The 25,849-nt window shown below is 46.0% G+C and overlaps 1 protein-coding gene across 1 annotated transcript in view; it reads right to left on the reverse strand.

The window, feature by feature from the left end:
- Nucleotides 1-25,849, reverse strand: part of STAU1 (staufen double-stranded RNA binding protein 1) — a 48,427-nt gene that overhangs the window by 17,298 nt on the left and 5,280 nt on the right. The window contains exons 4-12 of the mRNA XM_068262846.1: nucleotides 23,848-23,916; nucleotides 21,696-21,852; nucleotides 20,383-20,518; nucleotides 19,895-20,060; nucleotides 19,717-19,815; nucleotides 18,751-18,963; nucleotides 17,338-17,481; nucleotides 14,862-15,005; nucleotides 14,602-14,677 (exon numbers count right to left, since the gene is read on the reverse strand). Coding sequence (XP_068118947.1) covers nucleotides 14,602-14,677; nucleotides 14,862-15,005; nucleotides 17,338-17,481; nucleotides 18,751-18,963; nucleotides 19,717-19,815; nucleotides 19,895-20,060; nucleotides 20,383-20,518; nucleotides 21,696-21,852; nucleotides 23,848-23,916 — 1,204 coding nt within the window. The remainder of the gene's footprint in view (nucleotides 1-14,601; nucleotides 14,678-14,861; nucleotides 15,006-17,337; nucleotides 17,482-18,750; nucleotides 18,964-19,716; nucleotides 19,816-19,894; nucleotides 20,061-20,382; nucleotides 20,519-21,695; nucleotides 21,853-23,847; nucleotides 23,917-25,849) is intronic.

A 25,849-nucleotide genomic window follows, 5' to 3' on the forward strand; every position in this document is an offset into this window, starting at 1 on the left:
TGGACTTTTTATGTTCAATAATTGAGGACAGTGGGGTGAAAGGAGCTCTCACTATGAGATTGGGCTATGGATTTACTACAGAGGATGTGAAGTTGGCAATAACTAACGTCTGGAGATCATTCCGCATGCCGCTGGTGCCAGAACCTAAACCGGACAAGAACAAACAGATAAAGGAAAACTCCAGACTCACAACTCAGAAACCACCACAATCACATCAACTGCAACAGAGAAGAAATCCACCTCGTCAGGCTCATCCCTTCTTCAATAATAGATGGCGTGATGATCGGCGAGGAAGTCCTAATGATTTCCAAAGCAACTGGAACAGACAACCGAGAAGGTACCAGACTGAAAGGTTTGATGCCCACCAACCGTCTGACCACTGGCAAAGGAACAATCCAGGACACAGCAAGCCTCAATTCTCAGGAGAGCGACCCCAACAGCAGCGAAATACAGAAAATATAAAGAATAAAAAGCCACAAGCTCCTGAAGACAAGAAGTCTAATAAAAGAATTCAGGAGAACACTACAACTGCTCCTTCCCACATCAAGAATGGACAAAAAGCACCACCTGGAGTTCCAGACAGCACCTGGGCTTGAGTGGAAAAAAGCACTTATTGACACAGGGACTGAAGTTACTATACTTACACAACACTTTTCATCATGGATACCGGATGGTACCTTTGTTTGGCTAACTACGATGCATGGTACTAATGAAAAGCACAAGCAAGGTAAAATAACTCTATTTTTTAAAGGCATAAAACTAGCAAGGACAATCACTGTTTTGTTACTTGAAAAAGATGAATCTGAAGAAGAATATGATCTTATCCTGAAACCTGAAGATGCTTGTCTTTTACCTACATTTCAAAATTCTAGAGACTTGTTCCTATCTAATTTTTCTGAAGACATGATGAAGAATCACAGTCGGGACATTACAGTCTTACTGGATAACTTGGATAGGCATGATGCATTACAGTTATATGCTGAACACAGTGGATTTGACTTGACATGTGAAGAGGTTCCACAACACATCAAAACAGAACCGATACCCCAAAAACAATATCCAATTAAAAAGGGACTTTATGCAGCTGTTAAACAAAATATTGAGCTACAGGTGCTACAAGGTATACTTGACAAAAGACCAAGTTCCTATAATAGTCCTTTAACGCCAATATTGAAGCAGAATGGAAAACTGAGATTAGTCATTGATTACAGACATTTGAACCGCTGTACATATGGAATTAGTACACAGAACCTGCATGCAACAGCTACAATTGATACTCTGCCTAGGAAAAAATATAAAGCAGTCCTAGATTTAGCAAATGGCTTCTGGTGTATTCCCTTACATAGAGACTACCGTGAATATACTGCATTTTCTTTTGGAGGATCATCATATGTCTATAATCGTTTACCCCAAGGCCAGAAAAACTCACCAGCGCTCTTTGCGGGCAGATTAACTGAACTCCTGGCTGGGATTAAAGATACAGTAGTCTACATGGACGACATATACTCGACTGCTGATACTACACTTGAACTGTTGAATAATGTGACTTTGATTTGCAAAACTTTGGCTATCAATGGATATGTTATTAACCCTACCAAAAGCAGGATTGGGTACTGCAGTGTGGAATTTTTAGGATTTGAAATCTCCTCAGAAGGGAAAACATTGACTAAAAACTTTCAGCAGAAACTTGTGGACATTGCTAAACCTGAAACTGAAAGAGAGCTGCAATCACTGCTGGGATTATGTAATTTTGTTAGAAGAACTACACCTGTTTTTGCTTCCCTTATCCAACCTTTTTATGAACTTTTGAAAGGCGGATATACAAAAGAGAAGTGGACAGAGGATCACAATAGAAAATTAGCAGAGTTGAAACGAACATTGACAAGCCCAGAAGCTTTAGCATCAAGGAAAGATGATACTGATATGGAAATACACATAATGACAAATAATAATTTCTTCATGGGAAAAATAACTAACAGACATGAGACCCAACCAATCTTATGGTTTTCTAAAGAAATGACGCCTGCTGAGAAGAAATTTGCAAGAACAGAACAAGTACTAGCATGCATACAATATGCACTGGCTAAATATACAGATATAGCTGGAGGAAAAGACATTTTTATTTTTTCATCAATTCCAGAATTACAAGCAGCAACTAAAGCATCAGTAGGTGGCGCTAAAGCTCTACATGTGAGATGGGTGCAATGGGCGAATTCTCTGAATAACGAAAAATTACATTTTGTATACTCTACGCACGAAGACTATTCTGAGCTACCATTATGTGTCACAGAGGAGGTGAATGTGGACAGTTTTGATGTTATTTATTATACAGATGGTTCTGCAAGACACGCTTTAGGGACACAGTCAGCTTATAAAGCAGCAGGAGGATTTATAAAGGGAAGATTTTTCCATGGACAATTTGTTGAGGACAGCAGAGAAATAAAATCCTTGGGTGACAATACTGCACAAAATGCTGAGCTTAAAGCGATGGAAATGGCAGTGATGGATGCCACACATACCAAAGGGAAGATTCTAATATGCTCAGACTCATACTATGTGATAGAAAGTATACATAATAAAGACACATGGCTGAATAATAATTTCCTAACATGCAAAGGTGTTAAAGTGAAGAACATTGATATCTGGAGGAAGATATTCACTCATATGACAGACAACATGACATTCCTGCACGTGAAAGGACACAGTACAGAGGGCATACATTCACAGGGAAATACTTTGATTGATGAAGGTGTGCAAAGCATTACTAGAAGAATGACACTACGATCATCCATGCAAGATTTTGAAAAAATAATTAAAGGTGAACATGTTAAAGGCTACCCTAGAGACTTTGATTATGTTAAAGATAAAGATACACTAAATCTCCTAGTGGGTACAGATGAAGGCATTAAGACATGTCCACCACCGGACCACAGAGATGAGATACTGCTGAAATGCCATACCTCTAATACTCCACATCTGAATGAACAAACAATGAACAAAATGTTGTTGTCTTACTGGTGGCCCAGAATAAAACAAGATGTTAATAGAACTGTCCGATCATGTTTAACATGCCAAAAAGTCACAACCCAATACAAGAAGAAAGGTTATGTTGGCAGACTTGAAATTGGAAAAAATAATTTGTCTCTACTGTATGCTGATCATATAGGGCCCTTAGAACCTATTAGAGGCTTTTCCTATGTTCTTACAGTTGTGGACTCTAAAAGTAGATATCTTTTTGCATTTCCACAAAAGAGATTAACAGGAGAAAAGACAAGTGAATTACTTTCACAGCTATGGTCCATAGTACCCTTTAAGAAACTTGTAACTGATAATGGTCCAGCATTCTCTAACAAAATGTTACGTGAATTATCCTCTAAACTAGGATTTACTCTTGAACATTCTGTTCCCAATGCACCAGAAACTAATGGTATGATTGAAAGATTCAATGCTGAACTCAAGAAGACTTTACAAAAAATGAAATTAGAAGAGAATTCTGATTGGTTAAGCCTTCTGCCAAGAGCAATACAATACATTAACACTAGACTAACTAGTACAAAAGATACTTCTAGTTTTGATAGTCTTTTTTTAGAGCAATATCTCAGCCATCAGGATGTACATAACCACCTCTCTTTTACTTTAGGTCTTGCTAAAAGTGACCTTTTACCTCCAGTCGGATCATCTGTACTTGTAAAAAATTTACACAAGACAGCACTTGAGCCAGCCTGGAACGGACCTTTTTCTGTGATTGAGCACATTGAAAACAAGGCTGTTATTGTGACAGACTTCTGGAAAAAGAAGAACTGTATTTTTTCAACATGTCAAGCCATTTGCCTCATAGCAAACTCCTGGATGTTATCTTTACTACAGATGTGAACACTTCTACCCAACTGAACAAGGACTTTCCAGGTGATAATTCAGAGATTTTTGCTTCAGCCTCTTTACGTACATGTACTATTGAGCTGCCAGAGACTAACATGCATAATACTGGTAAGAAATCATTCTTACGAAGAGTTCTCTGGTTAACCAACCCTCTTGACAAGTACTTTTTGAAGCTACTAATATACTGGCTGTGGCTATGGTTTGGACTGATTATAATTTTTGGAATACATGTCTTCTCGCCAATACATGGAGAATACAAAACAAGTACAGCTGATGATCCAAAATCACAAGGGATCTTACACAGGAAACTGCGCTCTACAAGAAATATAGCTTTTGTGAAAAGTCCTGCTGTGATTTATGACAGAGTAGCTAAACCTCTGCACTCAACTCCGGAGGAGATAGTACAAAAAATGACGCTGCGATTCAACACAGAGGCACTTTTTCCTGCTTCCAGTGAAAATAAAATCAGCATTTTACCAAGTGTGTTGCAAATACTTGAGAACTTGAAACGTACAGCTATAGACAGAACTCGGACATCATGGAATAAAGAGGACTATTTCATGTCATGGTGTGATAAAGAATATGGGACACTTTACCTTTCCAAACAGGATAAACCATTTGATTTAGGAGAGGACTTGCCAATCCAAATTTGTGCGAAAAATTGGAGAGATGGTACCCCTGGTTTATTTCCATGGCAACAACATAATGTGTGGCCCAAAATTACAGACTCTTTTGTGCCTTTGGTCCTTTTTGATTCCTGCCAACTAGATTTATCCTGCCCTATACTTCCACCTAATGGTTCTGCTGCTGTTCTACTACTTAATAAGACTCTGCACAAGACTAACTCTGCAGAACTACCATGGATTGAATTATACTGTAGATATCCATATCTTATGCAACACCTAAGTCCTATACTCCCTTATGCTATATGTGACAACTTTACCACTGAGGCTCTTCGATTTAATACAGTCAGAACCTCTATTAAATGGCCCAAGACTATGAATTGTCTGGAACCTTGTGATAATACAACTCAGCTCTGCAAAATGAATTTGATTGGTGCAACTGAAAGCCAATGGTTAAATCAACCCAATGCGTGTAGAAGAAGACAATGGTTCCCACAAGAAGGTGGCATATGCACAGGTACCTTATATAGAGACTATTCTAGTGCTACTGTACTTCCATTATCAACAGTTTGTAAACATAATTTTAATGGGACTTTTACAATCAAACAAGGTGAAAAGGTAAAGTCACTTATGAATAACCTCTTGCAACAGACTTTGTTACATTTAAAGATTGTTGATAATGACGTTCTACCTACATTGCCTACTCCAATTCAGACTACAAGGAAACCAGTTCTTTTGAAACCACTGCTGGATATGGTTTCATCCGGGGGTAAAGGTCTTCCTTCGTCTGAATTAGCTGCCACATATATACAAGAACAAACATCCCTGCACCAAGCAATGATCTCTCTTTTTTCACTAGCAGATAAAAATGATATACAGCTAGCTGATGCAATCCTAACTAACAGGAAAGCGCTAGAAGTAACACTGAAAGAATTAATAACTGTCAGGCAAGACATAGAAGAGGAACTTCAAACTCTTATTTTATGGGATAAATTTCAATTAATGCTTAATGATGTTATTAATGGTAGAATACCTTGGCAATTAATTGAGCAAGATACATGGATTTCTGAACTGTCATCCAATACATTAAAACAAGCTTATATGAGACAACATTCTAAGACTTACATAAGGCAAGTGAAACTAGTAAAAACAATGGGAGATAGGTTCTCCGCTGGTCTTGCATATACATGTATAATTGATATGGACATTGTTATTCCAGTTCCGAATATATTTTATGAACATTGCTGGGAAATAATTACACCACCACTCTACAACCTCAAGGAAAGAGTTAAGTTTCAACTACAAGTTGATGCCAGCCACGTCTGTCTAAAGGACCTTGAGCCAGAATGGATTCTCACGGGAGAATGTACTTCTACAGACACACTGAGTTGTATGAAAGCTACATTAATTAGCCATTCGTGCCTCAAGGATGAAACTTGCGGAACACAAATCATTCCAACACACAACATTGCAGAAATGCAACATAGACTATACAATGGAACTTACTTAGTCTTAATTGGGGAGGCAGCCTGTGGATTAGAAGCAGGTGTCACATATCTAGTTAACAGTTCCTTTAATTCAGTTTGTGATAAAATTCACCTTTTGCCTATTTCTAGAGAAGAAGAAATAATGTTGGACTTGAGCCAATTTGTACCCCATGTCCTCCACAAAGATATAAAGCCGATCTATACTCTGCTAGCAAATTTACAGAGAAACCAGATTCTTCTGAGCAATCTAACAGAAGCAGCTGTGCTAGAGAGCATTAATTTAAGAAGACTAACCTCACTCACAGGAGCTCAGTTGGCCCAAGTAGAAAGATTGATCCGTGAGACTACTGCCCTACCTGAAGTACTACAACCTTTAGCTAATGGACTTTTGACACTTGCTACAAGTATTGGTACTGCAGTTACAGACGGTGTTTCAGGAATAGGAACATTTCTGCGAGGATTATTTTCAATTGGGACTCCAATATTGCTAATCATAATAATTATATGCGTGGTTATTCTCTTCAGAAAATAATGGCAACATACACCCTTAAGCCCTGCAATACTATGGAAGGCTGGGATGAATTTGTGCCTGATGCTTTTAACAACTGGATCTCTTGCAATGCAGGACTCGAACCAGTCTTAGAGAAAATGCAGTACTGGACACTCAAGATTGCAGTTGATTGGAAGGTGGATGCACTTCTAGGGAAACCTAATGAAGTTGCCTTATACCGTTTTGGAATTAAACACAATCACTGTGGAACCATGCTCTGGGATAATCCTTGCCTTCCTACTGCAAGTTCATGTTATGCCCAAAGGAGTGGAAACCCATATGAACAATACATCAAGGAACACTGGATGCAATGCAAACCATATGAGTGGTATGAGCCAATATTCCCAGCTGTATCCGTACTTTCATTTGGAGAACCAAGACAGCCTGATCCTACAACTTATAACATGCTACAAGAACTTTCGTCCACACCTGGAGATAATACTGTGGAAATGATAGAACTGACCAATGACCAGGGAGACTACAGGATGAGACAGTTCAACCTGGTTACTATACGTCAAGCCAGAAACATTTCCAATGCATCCCAAGAAGAAACCCAAGGGATTATACCTACTCCAACGCTACCCATTACTGTTGCAAATAATGATCCTTGTTTCAACCTGAGTGACGGATTATCGTTTGAAGAAGAAGAGGAGGAAATCGATCGTCTTCTTATCTCACCTATCACTCCGATAAGTATTGACTTTTATGCCAACATGCTTAACAGTGTATGGTTTGAGCAGTTCGAAGAGACTGAACAAAATGACCATACCAATGTGTATGCTACTGAAGAGTGATATATAAGATGACCCAATGACTCCCTGAAAGCGGGGTGTCAAAAATATTTAATCTTTATTATCAGGTTGTCATTAGGTAAACTGAAATAGTGTAAGCACTATAATTAGAGAAACATATGCATATCTTATGGTATATGACTAATGTAACTGTTTGCATTATTATATCATGTGCAGTGTGTGTTTAATAATCCTATTATATCTGGTGTGCTGTGAATTATAGTAACCGTATGAACTGCTTATGAACTATAGATACCCTCTCACCTAGTAAGCTAAACTGTTGGTGAACCTTCACCCAGTAAGCTCAAACTCTAGGTGAACTCTGTGAATTCAACTCTCACCTACTAAGAATGAACTTTAAGTGACCCATTCAACTGTGCATAAACCCTGGAGTCGTAAATTTCAAGTTGGCCCCATCCAAGGCCAACTCCCCCTCACATGTCTGTCTCTTGTGACGACTGTGGAACTCACGTGAGTGAAACTTGGTTTAGGTACGATGTCCCCTATAAATATAGGTCAAGGCTCTGTTCAGATAAGACATTGCTGAGATATGCTGTAAGGGAGGTGGTACGTAACTCTTTTTAATTTATGTACTCCTGATGGCTGAGAAATGTTGCTAGATATTTTTACTATTGCCTTTTTTATAATAACCCTGTTCTATGTGATCTTTGTATATTCTATGTTTATTATTACAAGAATACATTTATTTTAAGATAAAAAGTGATCTTGGTCTGAGACTCATTATTTCATTGGGGATATATGTGATACTAAAAATATATATTGTTGGTATGACTGGTTAAGAACCCATCTGACCGATCTGAGGAGAACTAACGCTTCACTGAGTTAGTATTCTCCATAGTTGGTTACCTATTTTATATAGGAGCTGGCATGTGCAGGTGTGTGTAGGTGTGTGTAGGTGTGTGTGTAGGTGTGTGTAGGTGTGTAGGTGTGTAGGTGTGTAGGTGTGTGTGTGTGTAGGTGTGTGTGTGTGTGTAGGTGTGTGTGTGTGTATACAGTGTGTGTGTATGTGTGTGTGTGTGTAGGTGTGTGTGTGTGTAGGTGTGTGTGTGTGTAGGTGTGTGTGTGTGTAGGTGTGTGTGTGTGTGTGTAGGTCTGTGTAGGTGTGTGTGTGTGTAGGTGTGTGTGTAGGTGTGTGTGTGTAGGTGTGTGTGTGTAGGTGTGTGTGTAGGTGTGTAGGTCTGTGTGTGTGTAGGTGTGTGTGTAGGTGTGTGTATACAGTGTGTGTGTGTGTGTAGGTGTGTGTGTAGGTGTGTGTGTAGGTGTGTGTGTAGGTGTGTGTGTAGGTCTGTGTGTAGGTGTGTGTGTAGGTGTGTGTGTAGGTGTGTGTGTGTGTGTAGGTGTGTGTGTGTGTGTAGGTGTGTGTGTAGGTGTGTAGGTGTGTGTAGGTGTGTGTGTAGGTGTGTGTGTGTAGGTGTGTAGGTGTGTAGGTGTGTAGGTGTGTGTGTGTAGGTGTGTGTGTAGGTGTGTGTGTAGGTGTGTGTGTGTAGGTGTGTGTGTGTAGGTGTGTGTGTAGGTGTGTGTGTGTAGGTGTGTGTAGGTGTGTGTAGGTGTGTGTAGGTGTGTGTAGGTGTGTGTAGGTGTGTGTAGGTGTGTGTAGGTGTGTGTAGGTGTGTGTAGGTGTGTGTGTAGGTGTAGGTGTGTGCAGGTGTGTGTGTAGGTGTGTGCAGGTGTGTGTAGGTGTGTGTGTAGGTGTGTGTGTGTAGGTGTGTGTGTGTGTAGGTGTGTGTGTAGGTGTGTGTGTGTGTAGGTGTGTGTAGGTGTGTGTAGGTGTGTGTAGGTGTGTGTAGGTGTGTGTAGGTGTGTGTAGGTGTGTGTAGGTGTGTGTAGGTGTGTGTAGGTGTGTGTAGGTGTGTGTAGGTGTGTGTGTGTAGGTGTGTGTAGGTGTGTGTAGGTGTGTGTGTAGGTGTGTGTAGGTGTGTGTGTGTAGGTGTGTGCAGGTGTGTGTAGGTGTGTGTGTAGGTGTGTGCAGGTGTGTGTAGGTGTGTGTGTGTAGGTGTGTAGGTGTGTAGGTGTGTAGGTGTGTGTGTGTAGGTGTGTGTGTAGGTGTGTGTGTGTAGGTGTGTGTGTGTAGGTGTGTGTGTAGGTGTGTGTGTGTGTGTGTGTAGGTGTGTGTAGGTGTGTGTAGGTGTGTGTAGGTGTGTGTAGGTGTGTGTAGGTGTGTGTAGGTGTGTGTAGGTGTGTGTGTGTGTAGGTGTGTGCAGGTGTGTGTGTAGGTGTGTGCAGGTGTGTGTAGGTGTGTGTGTAGGTGTGTGTGTGTAGGTGTGTGTGTGTGTGTAGGTGTGTGTGTGTAGGTGTGTGTGTGTAGGTGTGTGTGTAGGTGTGTAGGTGTGTGTAGGTGTGTGTGTAGGTGTGTGTGTGTAGGTGTGTGTGTAGGTGTGTGTGTAGGTGTGTGTGTGTAGGTGTGTGTGTAGGTGTGTGTGTGTGTGTGTGTGTAGGTGTGTGTAGGTGTGTGTAGGTGTGTGTAGGTGTGTGTAGGTGTGTGTAGGTGTGTGTAGGTGTGTAGGTGTGTGTAGGTGTGTGTAGGTGTGTGTAGGTGTGTGTGTAGGTGTGTGTAGGTGTGTGTGTGTAGGTGTGTGCAGGTGTGTGTAGGTGTGTGTGTGTAGGTGTGTGCAGGTGTGTGTAGGTGTGTGTGTAGGTGTGTGCAGGTGTGTGTAGGTGTGTGTGTAGGTGTGTGTAGGTGTGTGTGTGTGTAGGTGTGTGTGTAGGTGTGTGTGTAGGTGTGTGTGTGTAGGTGTGTGTAGGTGTGTGTAGGTGTGTGTAGGTGTGTGTGTAGGTGTGTGTAGGTGTGTGTAGGTGTGTGTAGGTGTGTGTGTAGGTGTGTGTGTAGGTGTGTGTGTGTAGGTGTGTGTGTGTAGGTGTGTGCAGGTGTGTGTAGGTGTGTGTGTAGGTGTGTGTAGGTGTGTGTGTGTAGGTGTGTGCAGGTGTGTGTAGGTGTGTGCAGGTGTGTGTAGGTGTGTGTGTAGGTGTGTGCAGGTGTGTGTAGGTGTGTGTGTAGGTGTGTGTGTAGGTGTGTGCAGGTGTGTGCAGGTGTGTGTAGGTGTGTGTGTAGGTGTGTGTGTAGGTGTGTGTAGGTGTGTGTGTAGGTGTGTGTGTGTAGGTGTGTGTGTGTGTGTGTAGGTGTGTGTGTGTGTGTATACAGTGTGTGTGTAGGTGTGTGTGTGTAGGTGTGTGTGTGTAGGTGTGTAGGTCTGTGTAGGTGTGTGTGTGTGTAGGTGTGTGTGTAGGTGTGTGTGTGTGTAGGTGTGTGTGTAGGTGTGTGTGTAGGTGTGTGTGTAGGTGTGTGTGTAGGTGTGTGTGTAGGTGTGTGTGTAGGTGTGTGTGTGTGTAGGTGTGTGTGTAGGTGTGTGTGTAGGTGTGTGTGTAGGTGTGTGTGTAGGTGTGTGTGTAGGTGTGTGTGTGTAGGTGTGTGTGTGTAGGTGTGTGTGTGTGTGTAGGTGTGTGTGTGTGTGTAGGTGTGTGTGTGTAGGTGTGTGTGTAGGTGTGTAGGTGTGTAGGTGTGTAGGTGTGTAGGTGTGTGTGTGTAGGTGTGTGTGTGTGTGTGTAGGTGTGTGTGTGTGTGTGTAGGTGTGTGTGTGTGTGTGTAGGTGTGTGTGTGTGTGTGTAGGTGTGTGTGTGTGTGTGGGTGTGTGTGTGTGTGTAGGTGTGTGTGTGTGTGTAGGTGTGTGTGTGTGTGTGTGTGTAGGTGTGTGTGTGTGTGTGTGTGTAGGTGTGTGTGTGTGTGTGTGTGTGTGTGTAGGTGTGTGTGTGTGTGTGTGTGTAGGTGTGTGTGTGTAGGTGTGTGTGTGTAGGTGTGTGTGTGTGTGTGTAGGTGTGTGTGTGTGTAGGTGTGTGTGTGTGTAGGTGTGTGTGTATACACGTGTGTGTGTATACACGTGTGTGTGTATACACGTGTGTGTGTGTGTGTGTGTGTGTGTGTGTGTGTGTGTGTGTGTGTGTGTGTGTGTGTGTGTGTGTGTGTGTGTGTGTGTGTGTGTGTGTGTGTGTGTGTGTGTGTGTGTGTGTGTGTGTGTGTGTGTGTGTGTGTGTGTGTGTGTGTGTATACACTAGAGTATATACCGTATACAAAGGAAAAATAAAGTTAAAAAAAAGGTGAGTTATTTGAATTACAAGACAGAACATTTTAAATGTACCAGAGATAAACGATATTAAAAGATTTGTACATACCTGGGGCTTCCTCCAGCCCCATCAGCATGGATCGTTCCCACGCTGCCGTCCTCAGCCTTCTTCAGCTCCGCTACCGGGTCCTATAACTTCAGTTATTGCGAACGCAGTGCGCTCCCTCTGGTGGAGAATAGTACTGCGCAGGCTCTGTACTATTCTCCGTCGGAGAGAGCGCACTGCACTTGCACAGACTCGCTGAAGTTACAGGTCCCGGTACCGGACCTGGAGAAGACTGAGGATGGCGGCGTGGGAGCGATTTGCGCGGATGGGGCTGGAGGAAGCCCCAGGTATGTTTAAATATTTTAATATCGTTTATCTCTGTTTTCCTTTAATTTGCACGTTTCTCCTGGTGGACTCAATTGGCCAGAGCATCAGCCACTAGAGGGTGCTCTATAGGCAGTAGCAGTGTTAGATATTCTTGCCCAAGACCTAGTAGGTGCTGGCTTACTCAACAGGAGGAGCAGAGATTTGAACCCTGGTCTCCTGTGCCAGAGGCAGAGCCATTAACCAGTACACTATCCAGCCAAAAACTGACTTTGCAAGTTAAAATTCAGCCTAAAAATAACACTTTATTTGCAAGCTCCAAACATGCAACATGTTTTGCAGGTATTCCCCCCCCTTCTTCAGGCAATTAAAGGAGCACATTATCTGTGTTCTCTGCCAAAAATAGCGCCTTCAGAGGGGCTATTGCTGGTAGAGAACTCAGATAACCTGAGTTTTCAGCCATATGCTGGCTCACACTTCCTGAAGGAGCCGTCCTCGCCAGATCCTGGCTCACACTTACTGAAGGAGCCGTCCTCCCCAGATCCTGGCTCACACTTACTGAAGGAGCCGTCCTCCCCAGATCCTGGCTCACACTTACTGAAGGAGCCATCCTCCCCAGATCCTGGCTCACACTTACTGAAGGAGCCGTCCTCCCCAGATCCTGGCTCACACTTACTGAAGGAGCCGTCCTCCCCTGATCCTGGCTCACACTTACTGAAAAAGGAGTTGTCCTCCCCAGATCCTGGCTCACACTTACTGAAGGAACCGCCCTCCCCAGATCCCGGCTCACACTTACTGAAGGAGCCGTCCTCCCCAGATCCTGGCTCACACTTACTGAAGGAGCCGTCCTCCCCAGATCCTGGCTCACACTTACTGAAGGAGCCGTCCTCCCCAGATCCTGGCTCACTTACTGAAGGAGTCGTCCTCCCCAGATCCTGGCTCACACTTACTGAAGGAGCCGTCCTCCCCAGATCCTGGCTCACACTTACTGAAGGAGCCATCCTCCCCAGATCCTAGTTCACACTTACTGAAGGAGCCGTCCTCCCCAGATCCTGGCACACACTTACTGAAGGAGTTGTCCTCCCCAGATCCTGGCTCACACTTACTGAAGGAGCCGTCCTCCCCAGATCCTAGTTCACACTTACTGAAGGAGCCGTCCTCCCCAGATCCTAGTTCACACTTACTGAAGGAGCCGTCCTCCCCAGATCCTGGCTCACACTTACTGAAGGAGTCGTCCTCCCCAGATCCTAGCTCACACTTACTGAAGGAGCCGTCCTCCCCAGATCCTGGCTCACACTTACTGAAGGAGTCGTCCTCCCCAGATCCTGGCTCACACTTACTGAAGGAGCCGTCCTCCCCAGATCCTGGCTCACACTTACTGAAGGAGCCGTCCTCCCCAGATCCTGGCTCACACTTACTGAAGGAGCCGTCCTCCCCAGATCCTAGTTCACACTTACTGAAGGAGCCGTCCTCCCCAGATCCTGGCTCACACTTACTGAAGGAGCCGTCCTCCCCAGATCCTAGTTCACACTTACTGAAGGAGCCGTCCTCCCCAGATCCTGGCTCACACTTACTGAAGGAGCCGTCCTCCCCAGATCCTGGCACACACTTACTGAAGGAGCCGTCCTCCCCAGATCCTGGCTCACACTTACTGAAGGAGCCGTCCTCCCCAGATCCTGGCTCACACTTACTGAAGGAGCCGTCCTCCCCAGATCCTGGCTCACACTTACTGAAGGAGCCGTCCTCCCCAGATCCTGGCTCACACTTACTGAAGGAGCCGTCCTCCCCAGATCCTGGCTCACACTTACTGAAGGAGCCGTCCTCCCCAGATCCTGGCTCACACTTACTGAAGGAGCTGTCCTCCCCAGATCCTGGCTCACACTTACTGAAGGAGCCGTCCTCCCCGGATCCTAGCTCACACTTACTGAAGGAGCCGTCCTCCCCAGATCCTGGCTCACACTTACTGAAGGAGCCGTCCTCCCCTGATCCTGGCTCACACTTACTGAAGAAGGAGTTGTCCTCCCCAGATCCTGGCTCACACTTACTGAAGGAGTCGTCCTCCCCAGATCCTAGCTCACACTTACTGAAGGAGCCGTCCTCCCCAGATCCTAGCTCACACTTACTGAAGGAGTCGTCCTCCCCAGATCCTAGCTCACACTTACTGAAGGAACCGCCCTCCCCAGATCCCGGCTCACACTTACTGAAGGAGCCGTCCTCCCCAGATCCCGGCTCACACTTACTGAAGGAGCCGTCCTCCCCAGATCCTGGCTCACACTTACTGAAGGAGTTGTCCTCCCCAGATCCTGGCTCACACTTACTGAAGGAGCCGTCCTCCCCTGATCCTGGCTCACACTTACTGAAGGAGCCGTCCTCCCCAGATCCTGGCTCACACTTACTGAAGGAGCCGTCCTCCCCAGATCCTGGCTCACACTTACTGAAGGAGCCGTCCTCCCCAGATCCTGGCTCACACTTACTGAAGGAGCCGTCCTCCCCAGATCCTGGCTCACACTTACTGAAGGAGCCGTCCTCCCCAGATCCTGGCTCACACTTACTGAAGGAGCCGTCCTCCCCAGATCCTAACTCACACTTACTGAAGGAGCCGTCCTCCCCAGATCCTGGCTCACACTTACTGAAGGAGCCGTCCTCCCCAGATCCTGGCTCACACTTACTGAAGGAGCCGTCCTCCCCAGATCCTGGCTCACACTTACTGAAGGAGCCGTCCTCCCCAGATCCTGGCTCACACTTACTGAAGGAGCCGTCCTCCCCAGATCCTGGCTCACACTTACTGAAGGAGCCGTCCTCCCCAGATCCTGGCTCACACTTACTGAAGGAGCTGTCCTCCCCTGATCCTGGCTCAAAGAACGTCACCTTCCGACCATCTCCTGGCTTCTTCACTGGGGCCTATAATATAGAAAACTTCATTAAACAAAGTACTGCAGTGCAACACCACCAAACACAATCACTGCGGCGCCAGCACTCTGGCATGAGAAATGGGAACAGCTTTGTGTGTGAAATACACAAAACAGCAGGTAAAAGGCACAGCAACAGCAGAGAGGAAAGGTCATCGCTCTATAGTTCCGCTCACCTTCTCATCGTTCTTTAGCGCTGGTTTGGGGGGTGCCGGGGGAACTTTAAAGCCCAGAAGTTCCAGCATGTTTTCAGCAGCATTGCGTTTGGCCACCTTTTTGTTGGTGCCGGCTCCCTCTGCCGTCTGACTCCCGACTTTTACCTAAATGGAGGAGACATTCCACCTGACAATGGCCATCATTCATAAAAGGCTGTGTGGTACAAAAATCTGGTCGGGAAAATACTGCATTTGGTATTTACAACTTGTGTACTAATAAACATTTTCACAGCTGCGATAGAAATGCACGGATTTACCAAAGGCCAACGGTCAGTAACATTGTTACAACATTACTACATTCCTGTTCTCCATGCAGAGACAGTATTACAATAAAAGAGGCGTCCCCAACTTCCCTTTAGATGTGCATGTTATGTTATACTGCCTCTGCTTGCCCTGAATCTGCTGTGCGTCTATTAGTCTTTTTTAACCTATTCGATTGTCACAGCATAGAAGAACTTCAATAAACTTTACACATGCCATGCTTTCTAATGTGAAAAACACATCTTATGAGTAATTTACCACACAAGGCGGTAATTTACCACACTGCTCAGGAATTTCAGCTTTTCATGCGGTAACTGCTTTTATAATTTGACATTTTGCTAAGTGCCCGGTAAAGTCAGCTGTTTTCTGCATTGCCGCATGCGGTAATGCTTTATGAATGATAGCCAATATCTCAAAGGAAGGGTAGTCTGGAAGTGTGTCAGTATAAGCTTAAGTAAAAGAAACAAGATACAGTGGTGTGAAAAACTATTTGCCCCCTTCCTGATTTCTTATTCTTTTGCATGTTTGTCACACTTAAATGTTTCTGCTCATCAAAAACCGTTAACTATTAGTCAAAGATAACATAATTGAACACTAAATGCAGTTTTAAATGATGGTTTTTATTATTTAGTGAGAAAAAAAACTCCAAATCTACATGGCCCTGTGTGAAAAAGTGATTGCCCCCCTTGTTAAAACATAACTTAACTGTGGTTTATCACACCTGAGTTCAAGGTCTGCAGTCACCCGCAGGCCTGATTACTGCCACACCTGTTTCAATCAAGAAATCACTTAAATAGGAGCTATCTGACACAGAGAAGTAGACCAGAAGCACCTCAAAAGCTAGACATCATGCCAAGATCCAAAGAAATTCAGGAACAAATGAGAACAAAAGTACTGTAATTGAGATCTATCAGTCTGGTAAAGGTTATAAAGCCATTTCTAAAGCTTTGGGACTCCAGCGGACCACAGTGAGAGCCATTATCCACAAACGGCAAAAACATGAAACAGTGATGAACCTTCCCAGGAGTGGCCAGCCGACCAAAATTAACCCAAGAGCGCAGAGAAAAAACTCATCCAACAGGCCACAAATGACCCCAGGACAACATCTAAAGAACTACAGGCCTCACTTGCCTCAATTAAGGTCATTGTTCATGACTCCACCATAAGAAAGAGACTGGGCAAAAAAACGGCCTGCATGGAAGATATCCAAGGCGCAAACCACTTTTAAGCAAAAACAACATTAAGGCTCGTCTCAATTTTGCTAAAATAACATCTCAATGATTGCCAAGACTTTTGGGAAAACACGTTGTGGACCGACGAGACAAAATTTGAACTTTTTAGAAGGTGCGTGTCCCGTTACATCTGGCGTAGAAGTAACACAGCATTTCAGCAAAAGAACATCATACCAACAGTAAAATATGGTGGTGGTAGTGTGATGGTCTGGGGTTGTTTTGCTGCTTCAGGACCTGGAAGGCTGTGATAGATGGAACCATGAATTCTACTGTCTACCAAAAAATCCTGAAGGAGAATGTCCGGCCATCTGTTTGTCAACTCAAGCTGAAGCGATCTTGGGTGCCGCAGCAGGACAATGACCCAAAACACACCAGCAAATCCACCTCTGAATGGCTGAAGAAAAACAAAATGAAGACTTTGGAGTGGCCTAGTCAAAGTCCTGACCTGAATCCTATTAATCCTTAAAAAGGCGGTTCATGCTAGAAAACCCTCAAATAAAGCTGAATTACAACAATTCTGCAAAGATGAGTGGGCCAAAATTCCTCCAGAGCGCTGTAAAAGACTCGTTGCAAGTTATCGCAAACGCTTGATTACAGTTATTGCTGCTAAGGGTGGCACAACCAGTTATTCGGTTCAGGGGGCAATTTCTTTTTCACACAGGGCCATGTAGGTTTTAAGATTTTTTTTTCTCACTAAATAATAAAAACCATCATTTAAAACTGCATTTTGTGTTCAATTATGTTATCTTTGACTAATAGATAACGGTTTTTGATGAGCAGAAACATTTAAGTGAGACAAACATGCAAAAGAATAAGAAATCAGGAAGGGGGCAAATAGTTTTTCACACCACTGTATAATCACACTATCATGTGTCCACATCAGCCACATCAGACGTGGACAGCAGAGTGAGGACATATTTCATAGACCTTGATGGAATACATACTTGCATGACAAATTCACGACGTCGGGGAAGGCCCCTTTCGGTGACCAGGCTGTATTCCGGCTCCTTGTCTTTCTTGGCTTGTTGGATTTGAGCCAGGCGACTGATAGGATTCATTCCTTGGCCATACTCTGGGCTGGTTGGAAGCTAGAAGAGACAGGAGTAATCAGGTGACATGCCATACTCTGGGCTGGTTGGAAGCTAGGAGAAGAGAGGAGTAATCAGGTGACATGCCATACTCTGGGCTGGTTGGAAGCTAGGAGAAGAGACAGGAGTAATCAGGTGACATGCCATACTCTGGGGCGGTTGGAAGCTAGGAGAAGAGACAGGAGTAATCAGGTGACATGCCATACTCTGGGCTGGTTGGAAGCTAGGAGAAGAGACAGGAGTAATCAGGTGACATGCCATACTCTGGGCTGGTTGGAAGCTAGGAGAAGAGATGTGAGTAATCAGGTGACATGCCATACTCTGGGCTGGTTGGAAGCTAGGAGAAGAGGCAGGAGTAATCAGGTGACATGCCATACTCTGGGCTGGTTGGAAGCTAGGAGAAGATACAGGAGTAATCGGGTGAAATGCCATACTCTGGGCTGGGTGGAAGCTAGGAGAAGAGGCAGGAGTAATCAGGTGACATGCCATACTCTGGGCTGGTTGGGAGCCAGGAGAAGAGATGTGAGTAATCAGGGGACATGTTATACTCTGGGCTGGTTGGAAGCTAGGAGAAGAGACAGGAGTAATCAGGTGACATGCCATACTCTGGGCTGGTTGGAAGCTAGGAGAAGAGATGTGAGCAATCAGGGGACATGTTATACTCTGGGCTGGTTGGAAGCTAGAAGAAGAGGCAGGAGTAATCAGGTGACATGCCATACTCTGGGCTGGTTGGAAGCTAGGAGAAGAGATGTGAGTAATCAGGTGACATGCCATACTCTGGGCTGGTTGGAAGCTAGGAGAAGAGGCAGGAGTAATCAGGTGACATGCCATACTCTGGGCTGGTTGGAAGCTAGGAGAAGATACAGGAGTAATCGGGTGAAATGCCATACTCTGGGCTGGGTGGAAGCTAGGAGAAGAGGCAGGAGTAATCAGGTGACATGCCATACTCTGGGCTGGTTGGGAGCCAGGAGAAGAGATGTGAGTAATCAGGGGACATGTTATACTCTGGGCTGGTTGGAAGCTAGGAGAAGAGACAGGAGTAATCAGGTGACATGCCATACTCTGGGCTGGTTGGAAGCTAGGAGAAGAGATGTGAGCAATCAGGGGACATGTTATACTCTGGGCTGGTTGGAAGCTAGAAGAAGAGGCAGGAGTAATCAGGTGACATGCCATACTCTGGGCTGGTTGGAAGCTAGGATTAGAGGCAGGAGTAATCAGGTGACGTACATTCATCCCATTAGGGAATATTTAGATTGGACCGAATCTTACCTTTACAATGGACTTGGTTTTCTTTTTGATTCGTGGTTTTATCTTCTCCACAATAGGTAGAGGTGGAAGCTTCTTCAGCTCCTGCAGGACGGCTGTGGCAGCTTTCTTCTTGGAGATCTTCTTACTCTTTCCTTCACCTTCCCCTACAAACTCCCCAACAGAGACTTTAGTGCTGAAGCTCTTCATATGTGGGGGGCCGGTCTCCTTGGTCACCTGTACAACAATAATCATCTTAGAGCTCCTTTACGCTACCAGCCAACATGATAACATCTCTGACCTAAACCCACCACAAAGCAAGCAATGCAGTCTCTGAAGCAAGCTATGGACTTGTGCAAGACACAGGTGATGCCACCTGGAGCCAATGTCTGGGGTGACCGCTGTCTCTTCCACCCAGCAACTATGGTGGTCAACCCAACCTCTCTCTCAGCATCAAGGGCAGGACAAGACATCTAGGCATAAAGACTATGGCAGGAAAACAGCTCAGTGCTCCTCATACAGCAATGCTAAAACTCCACTTCAGAATCACGTGAGAAGCCCTTCTGGCCACTCACAAGACAAACACGGAATTGTATGACTACCGATAGGCTAAGAGATGTAACAATTACAGCTTGTATGTAAATGTAATGCAAATTTCTTGCAGACTAACTGAGACAATCCAAATCAACAAACATTTGCAGCATTCCTGCACTGCAGCCGGCCTCCCGTACTTCCATGTACCGGGTTCCAGCTTGATGACGTTCAACATAGTCCGTCCCCCTACCTAACCATCCCTCCCCTCCTCCTCACCGGCCCTGCCTTTCTATCACCATCCCTTACCTCCCACATTACCCTCCCATCACCCTCACTGCCCCTCCCCACCCAATCCCCCCACCTCCCCTCATCACCCCCCTCCTCTCCCATCATCACCCCCCTCCTCTCCCATCCCTTCCCTCCCCCTCACCATCTCCCCCCCACACCTCTCCTCACCTCAAAATTCACAGGCAAGTTCCTCTTCAGTGCGATCTCAAACACTTGGCTAATCTCTGACTTGTTGAGGTTTTCCTCCTCAGACATTTTCCCGTTCATCTGGCAGAGAGAAGGCACAGTTGTAAATGGATACGGCATACTTCACGCACGACACAACATACACAATGTGGTGTAATACCTCTGATTTACCAGGGAGGGGCTCATGCTGTAAGAACTTCAGAGCTTTTGCTGCGGCGTCGTGTTTGGCAGCTTGTCGTGTTCGGCCCTTTCCATGAAACTGCTGCCCACCAATTGACAGTTCCACCTGGTAGAGCATGGGTGGGATGGGGAATGGGTAATAGTACCTATGGCAGAGAAAACCTGGTCAGACGACCAGAAGAGGCAGCAGACAGAAGCAGCAGCACAACTGTGACATGTACCTCGGGGGATAGCCAGAGTGCATGTGCTGTGACACGTATATTGGGGGAAAGCCAGCACGCATGTGCTTTGACACATACCTCGCACATGCGCTCTGACACGTACCTCGGGGGCTGTGCCGCGTACCTCGGGGATAGCCCCGCCCATGCGCTGTGACACGTACCTCGGGGGCTGTGCTGTGACAAGTACTTCGGAGAAAGCCCCACCCATGCGCTCTGACGTACCTTGGGGCTGTGCTGTGGCACTTACCTCGGGGGATAGCCCCCACGCATGTTGTAGTTGTAGGAGGAGCGGATTCCAGTATACGGGTCCATAGCCTTGTACATCGGCTTCCTTCCCAGCTTCATACACAGGGCGTTCAGCTCCACGGTGGGTGTTATACTGTCTGTGGAAGACACGCCCATAATGATGACATCACAACAGCTACTGAATACAATAATTTCCCCACCTTCTCCCCATAGCTCTTCCTCTGCAGCCTCTTCACCTCAGGGTACTTTGTTGGAAGCGCCCAAAAGAACCAATTACAACTGTGTATATCTAGGAGTATAAAGACCTTACCTCCATAAAGGAACACCATCAAACCAAGCATTCTAAAATTAATGTCTAAGTAGCTGTGTAAACATTTTCCTACTTTTCATGTTAAATATCAGAGGCAAAAGCTTTAATTCATTGTGTGTAGGATTTAGCTTTATTAGAAAAAAAAATAATTCACAAAAGGGGTGTCTGCTTTAATGCCTAGCCATTTTTTTTTGTGGTGTCAGACAATTACAAATGTTTATAACAAGTTAAATTTCCTCTGCTCTCTCCAGACAGCTCAGAGACACAAGCAGCTGTTGAGAGCTTTCTCTCACACACAGGGCTAACAGGTGCACTGAGAGGGAATTCCCCTTCCCCTCATGGCTCACTCTGCCATCAGATTTCAGCAGACTTGCAGACGTGAGTGCCACTTCCATGATTTACTGCTTTTAAAAAGCACCTTTGTATTGACCTCCACAGCCCTGGTTTTATGTGCATGAATAATATGTATAAGATCTATACCAGGCATTGGCAAACTCGGCCCTCCAGCTGTTACGGAACTACAAGTCCCACAATGCATTGCAGGAGTCTGACAGCCACAGACATGACTCATAAAGGCAAATGCATTGTGGGACTTGTAGTTCCGTAACAGCTGGAGGGCCGAGTTTGCCCATGCCTGATCTATACACTCCTAGATATAAACACTTCTAATTAGTTCTTTAACCTCCCTGGCGGTAAGCCCGACAATGCCGGGCTAGCCGCCGCAGGGGATAGCATGGCCCGGGAGCCTAGTGCTAGCAAACATTAAATAAACAATTTGAATTAAAAAAAAAAATCCTTCCCGCAGACGCAGCGACCGCATCCGCGTACCGCCAGGGAGGTTAAGGCACCTCCAACTAACTAATTAGACTAGCCTAACCCTTCAGGTCTTATATTGCAAACACTAGTGATCTGAGATCTCAGTGTGTAATGTGGGGCGGGGGCAGGGAAGGGGGGGGGGAAGCTTCGTCTTATGTGGGGCGGGGAAGGGGGGGCGGGAGCTGTACCTGGGTTTTTTCCCTCAACACGAGATGGCCGCACTGCAGGCTTCGGGTATTTTGTCCCTTCCAAGGCTTTGGTGGCAGCAGCATGTTGAGCTTTCTTAATGCTCGTCCCCTCCGCCTCCCAATTCTGGTCACCAAGTGTCAGCTGGACAGTGAATGTCTGAGAAAAACAAAACAAAGTGTCACCACTAGAGGGGGTAATGAGCCACAAAGGAGGAGGAGAGAAGACGTGTCACCACCAGAGGGGCTAATGAGTACACAGGGGGGGAGAGAATACGTGTCACCACTAGAGGGGGTAATGAGCTCACAGGGGGGGGGAGAGAATACGTGTCACCACTAGAGGGGGTAATGAGCTCACAGGGGGAAGGGAGACAAAAAAGGTGTCACCACCAGAGGGAGTAATGAGCTCACAGGAGGGGGAAAGAGACAGAAAAACGTGTCACCACCAGAGGAGGTAATGAGCACACGAGGGGGGGGGGGGGGGGAAGAGAATACACGTCACCACTAGAAGGGGTAATGAGCTCACAGGTAAGATGCAAAAAGAAACACGGGGAAAAGCAAAAGTGTCACCACTAGAGGGGGTATTGAGCACACAGAAAGGACATAAAATGTGTCACTACAACAGGGCATTTTCCTGTTCAGCACAAATGTTGGATATAGTCCAACACAGGAAACCATAGCTACCACAAGGGGCGCTGTGCCTGGATCTAGCGGCCCGTCTTCAGGAGCACTCGAGCTCCTGAGATTGCCAAAGTCTTCTGCAGCGGAGGAAGCGAGCCGCCTCTGACCCATCGGTCGGAGACTGATAATGGGGGATCCAGCGACGGGGATCGTAGGAGTAACAGGAAGGCTGTGTAGGACCCAGAGCCCTCCTTAGGTAATTATCTGTTTGTTTTTTAATTTTAACAACACGTCAGGCTCAATTAAAGCCCAACACTGATTACTGGCGCCCCGTGCTCTGACACGTAATATAAATATTACCTGGGCGCATTTAGGTAAGTATTCCCCAGGGGCACTTTTTTCCTTACAGATTCTCTTCAAAGAGGATCTGTATCGAAAACAAAATGCCCCTGGGGGGTACTCACCTCAGGTGGGGGAAGCATCCGGATCCTATCGAGACTACCCCCATCCTCCTCTGTCCCACGGCGGCAGCGATCAAGCTCCCCGAACAGCGGGGATGTAAATACTTACCTTCCCGTCTCCAGCGCAGGCACATTAGCAGCTTTCAGCTCGGAGATAGGCGGAAATAGCTGATCCCAGTCAGGTCTGCTCTACCACGCAGGCGCGAGTCTCCTGCGCAGTAGAGCGGATCTGACAGAGATTGGCTATTTCCAAACAGAGAGCCGCAACAGCGCCTGCACTGAAACAAAAAAAGGTAAATATTGCACAGCCTGATAAATTGTTGGCTGTGCATTCCGTGGGACAGAGAAGGACGGGGGAGGTCTCGATAGGATCCAGAGGCTTCCCCCTACCGGGGTGAGTACCCCCAGAGGCATTTTTTTTTTCGTACAGTCACTTTAAAGAGAGCAATAGCTATCAGCAGACACACAGTGTCATCACTGAGTAAGACTAGGATCTGCGTGCTTTCTACCGATCATGTGACTGCTCCGTTCCGTCTGACTATGAGGGGCTGTATGCTTCAGTGCAGTAACCGCAGCGGATCCCTGCCAGGGTATAGCTGCACTCTGGGAGAAGTGGTGAGCCAATCACAAGATCAGGCAATGCAGATTTCCTAACTAGGAAAACCATTCCGAGTGGCTGCAGGGTGATGCAAATTCTGAATGCAAATGTATGCAGCTTGAAAATGGACCAAACAAAATTCTGCCACAGGGTCCAGGTTAAAGATGAATACATTTGCATAACCCTGCATGAACTCGGAACGTTGTGCATTTCACTCAACAGCCCAGTACTGACACCAAACTGCTGAGCAGAGAAACTTTGGCAAGAGATTGTAAGGAGAGGTTTCTATAGCAACTACTGGGCAGTGTAAGAACATAGCAGCTGGCCAGTAACACACTGGCATGCTTCAGCTGCAGTCCCAGGTCGCTATTGTGCTGCATGAGGGAGGGAGCCATTCTTGTAAGAGGGGACAAAAGGCCCAAAAGAACCGGACAGAATGAGATCACATAGGAGCAGCAGACAAAGAAATACGCACTTGGTTTGGGCGGTCTTCTCCCACTCTCTCAAGAAGACTGTAATCCTGCCAGCGTCCCGGCCGTATGACCTGCACAGTGCGAGAGAAGAGCGCTCCATCAAGAACCACATCAGAACTGCAATAATCAACCCCACCCACACTCCAAGGTGGCACCCTACACAAGACCACCCAAGGACACCTACCACTCCCCCTCACCAGAATACCCTCCATGAGACCACCTGAGAACACCTACCACTCCGACTCCAAGGCTTCCACACTCACCAGAGACCACCTAAGGACACCTACCACTTCCTCCAAGGCTTCCCCACTCACCAGAACACCCTACATGAGGCCACCTAAGGACACCTACCACTTGCTCCAAGGCTTCCCCACTCACAAGAACACCCTACATGAGGCAACCCAAGGACATCTACCACTCCACCTCCAAGGTTTTCCCACTCACCAGTACACTCTACATTAGGGACACCCGAGGACCCATACCACTTCCTCCAAGGCCTCCTCACTCCCTCACTCACGAGACCACCCAGACACCTACCACTTCCTCCGAGGCTTCCACCTCACCAGAGCACCCTACACAAAGCCACCAGAGGACACCTACCACTTCCTCTAAGGCTTTGACATACACAAGACCATACGAGGACACCTACCACTTCCTCTAAGGCTTTGACACTCCCCAGAACACACTACACGAGGCCTGACCTAAGACACTGCTAAACTCCTCGTCCATGTTCTCACCTTTCGCCTAGACTACATCAACACCATCCTGACAGGCCTCCTTCTGTATCACATTATCATCTACAATCTACCATGAATGCAGCAGCCAGAATCATCAACTTCTCCCATTGCACAGTCTCCATAACAGCCCTACGGAAATCCCTCCACTGGCTCCCGATCTGCTTCAGAATCAGCTTCAAAATGCACTGCCTGGCCTACAAATATATGCACATATCTTTCCTGATCAGCATATACATCCATGACTGCTACCTCCGCTCATCCAACAACCTCCTCCTAACCACTCCAAAATTCTAATACACTCCCATGCACGACTACAGGACTTCACTAGAGCTGCCCCCATCCTGTGGAACTCTCGCCCACTGCTCATCAGGCTTAGTCCAGACTTGTCCGGGTCCGTATTTCTGAAAAACTGATCCGTTTGACATGGATCTGATCTGGATGTTTTGCGTCCGCACGTCGCTACGTACACATCGGCTGCTCACCTGTCTCGCTGCCACCCCTTGTCCCACGCTTGGTCCCTTCCACAGCCTGAAGGCCAGCAGAAGCATGGCTCTCCATAGGCTGCAGCAGGCCAATTCTGCCTAGCAACAGGTAGAATTAGTTCAACATGAACCAATGAGAATTCTCCCTGTTGCTGAGGATTCCCATTGGTCTATTGCAGCCCAATGGAGAATCTCCATGCTCCTTTTGGCCTCCGGGCTCTTCAGAATGGACCAAGCGGCGGTGATGGACAGTGAGACACGCGAGTATAACTTACCCCACCGATAAGTTTTTAACCGGTTAATGTTTACAGTACAGTATATCTACTCCCCTAAAAACTTCATCTAAAGTCCAGGCGAGTAGATATTCATAATCCTGCTGTGCGCGCTCTCGCTTGCTTGTGCACGCGCACTCGTTCTCGCCGCTACACGTTAGCCTGGAGATCAATGAATGGGAAACCAGTTCCCATTCATTGTTCTAGTTCCCCGCGTCAATGAATGCGGCATCAATTAGATGTTTGCGGTCATTTATAAACACTGTAAGTTACACTTACAAGCATTAGTTCCTGTTTGCGTACTAAAAGCACGCGCAGAAAGCTAATAACTGAGGACATCTTGTGGCCAGATTGTAAAATTACATCTACATTCATTTGTTTTAATAAAGAGACCAACACATAATTTAAAATTATCCCCTTACCTCCCACACTCACCCATAAATACCCAAATAAAACTTTTGCATTAAAAAAAAAATTACAATTAAAAATAAAACAAAACAAATAGTTTCTTTA

Source organism: Hyperolius riggenbachi, chromosome 12, assembly GCF_040937935.1.
Source record: "Hyperolius riggenbachi isolate aHypRig1 chromosome 12, aHypRig1.pri, whole genome shotgun sequence".
Classification (NCBI taxonomy): Eukaryota; Metazoa; Chordata; class Amphibia; order Anura; family Hyperoliidae; genus Hyperolius; species Hyperolius riggenbachi.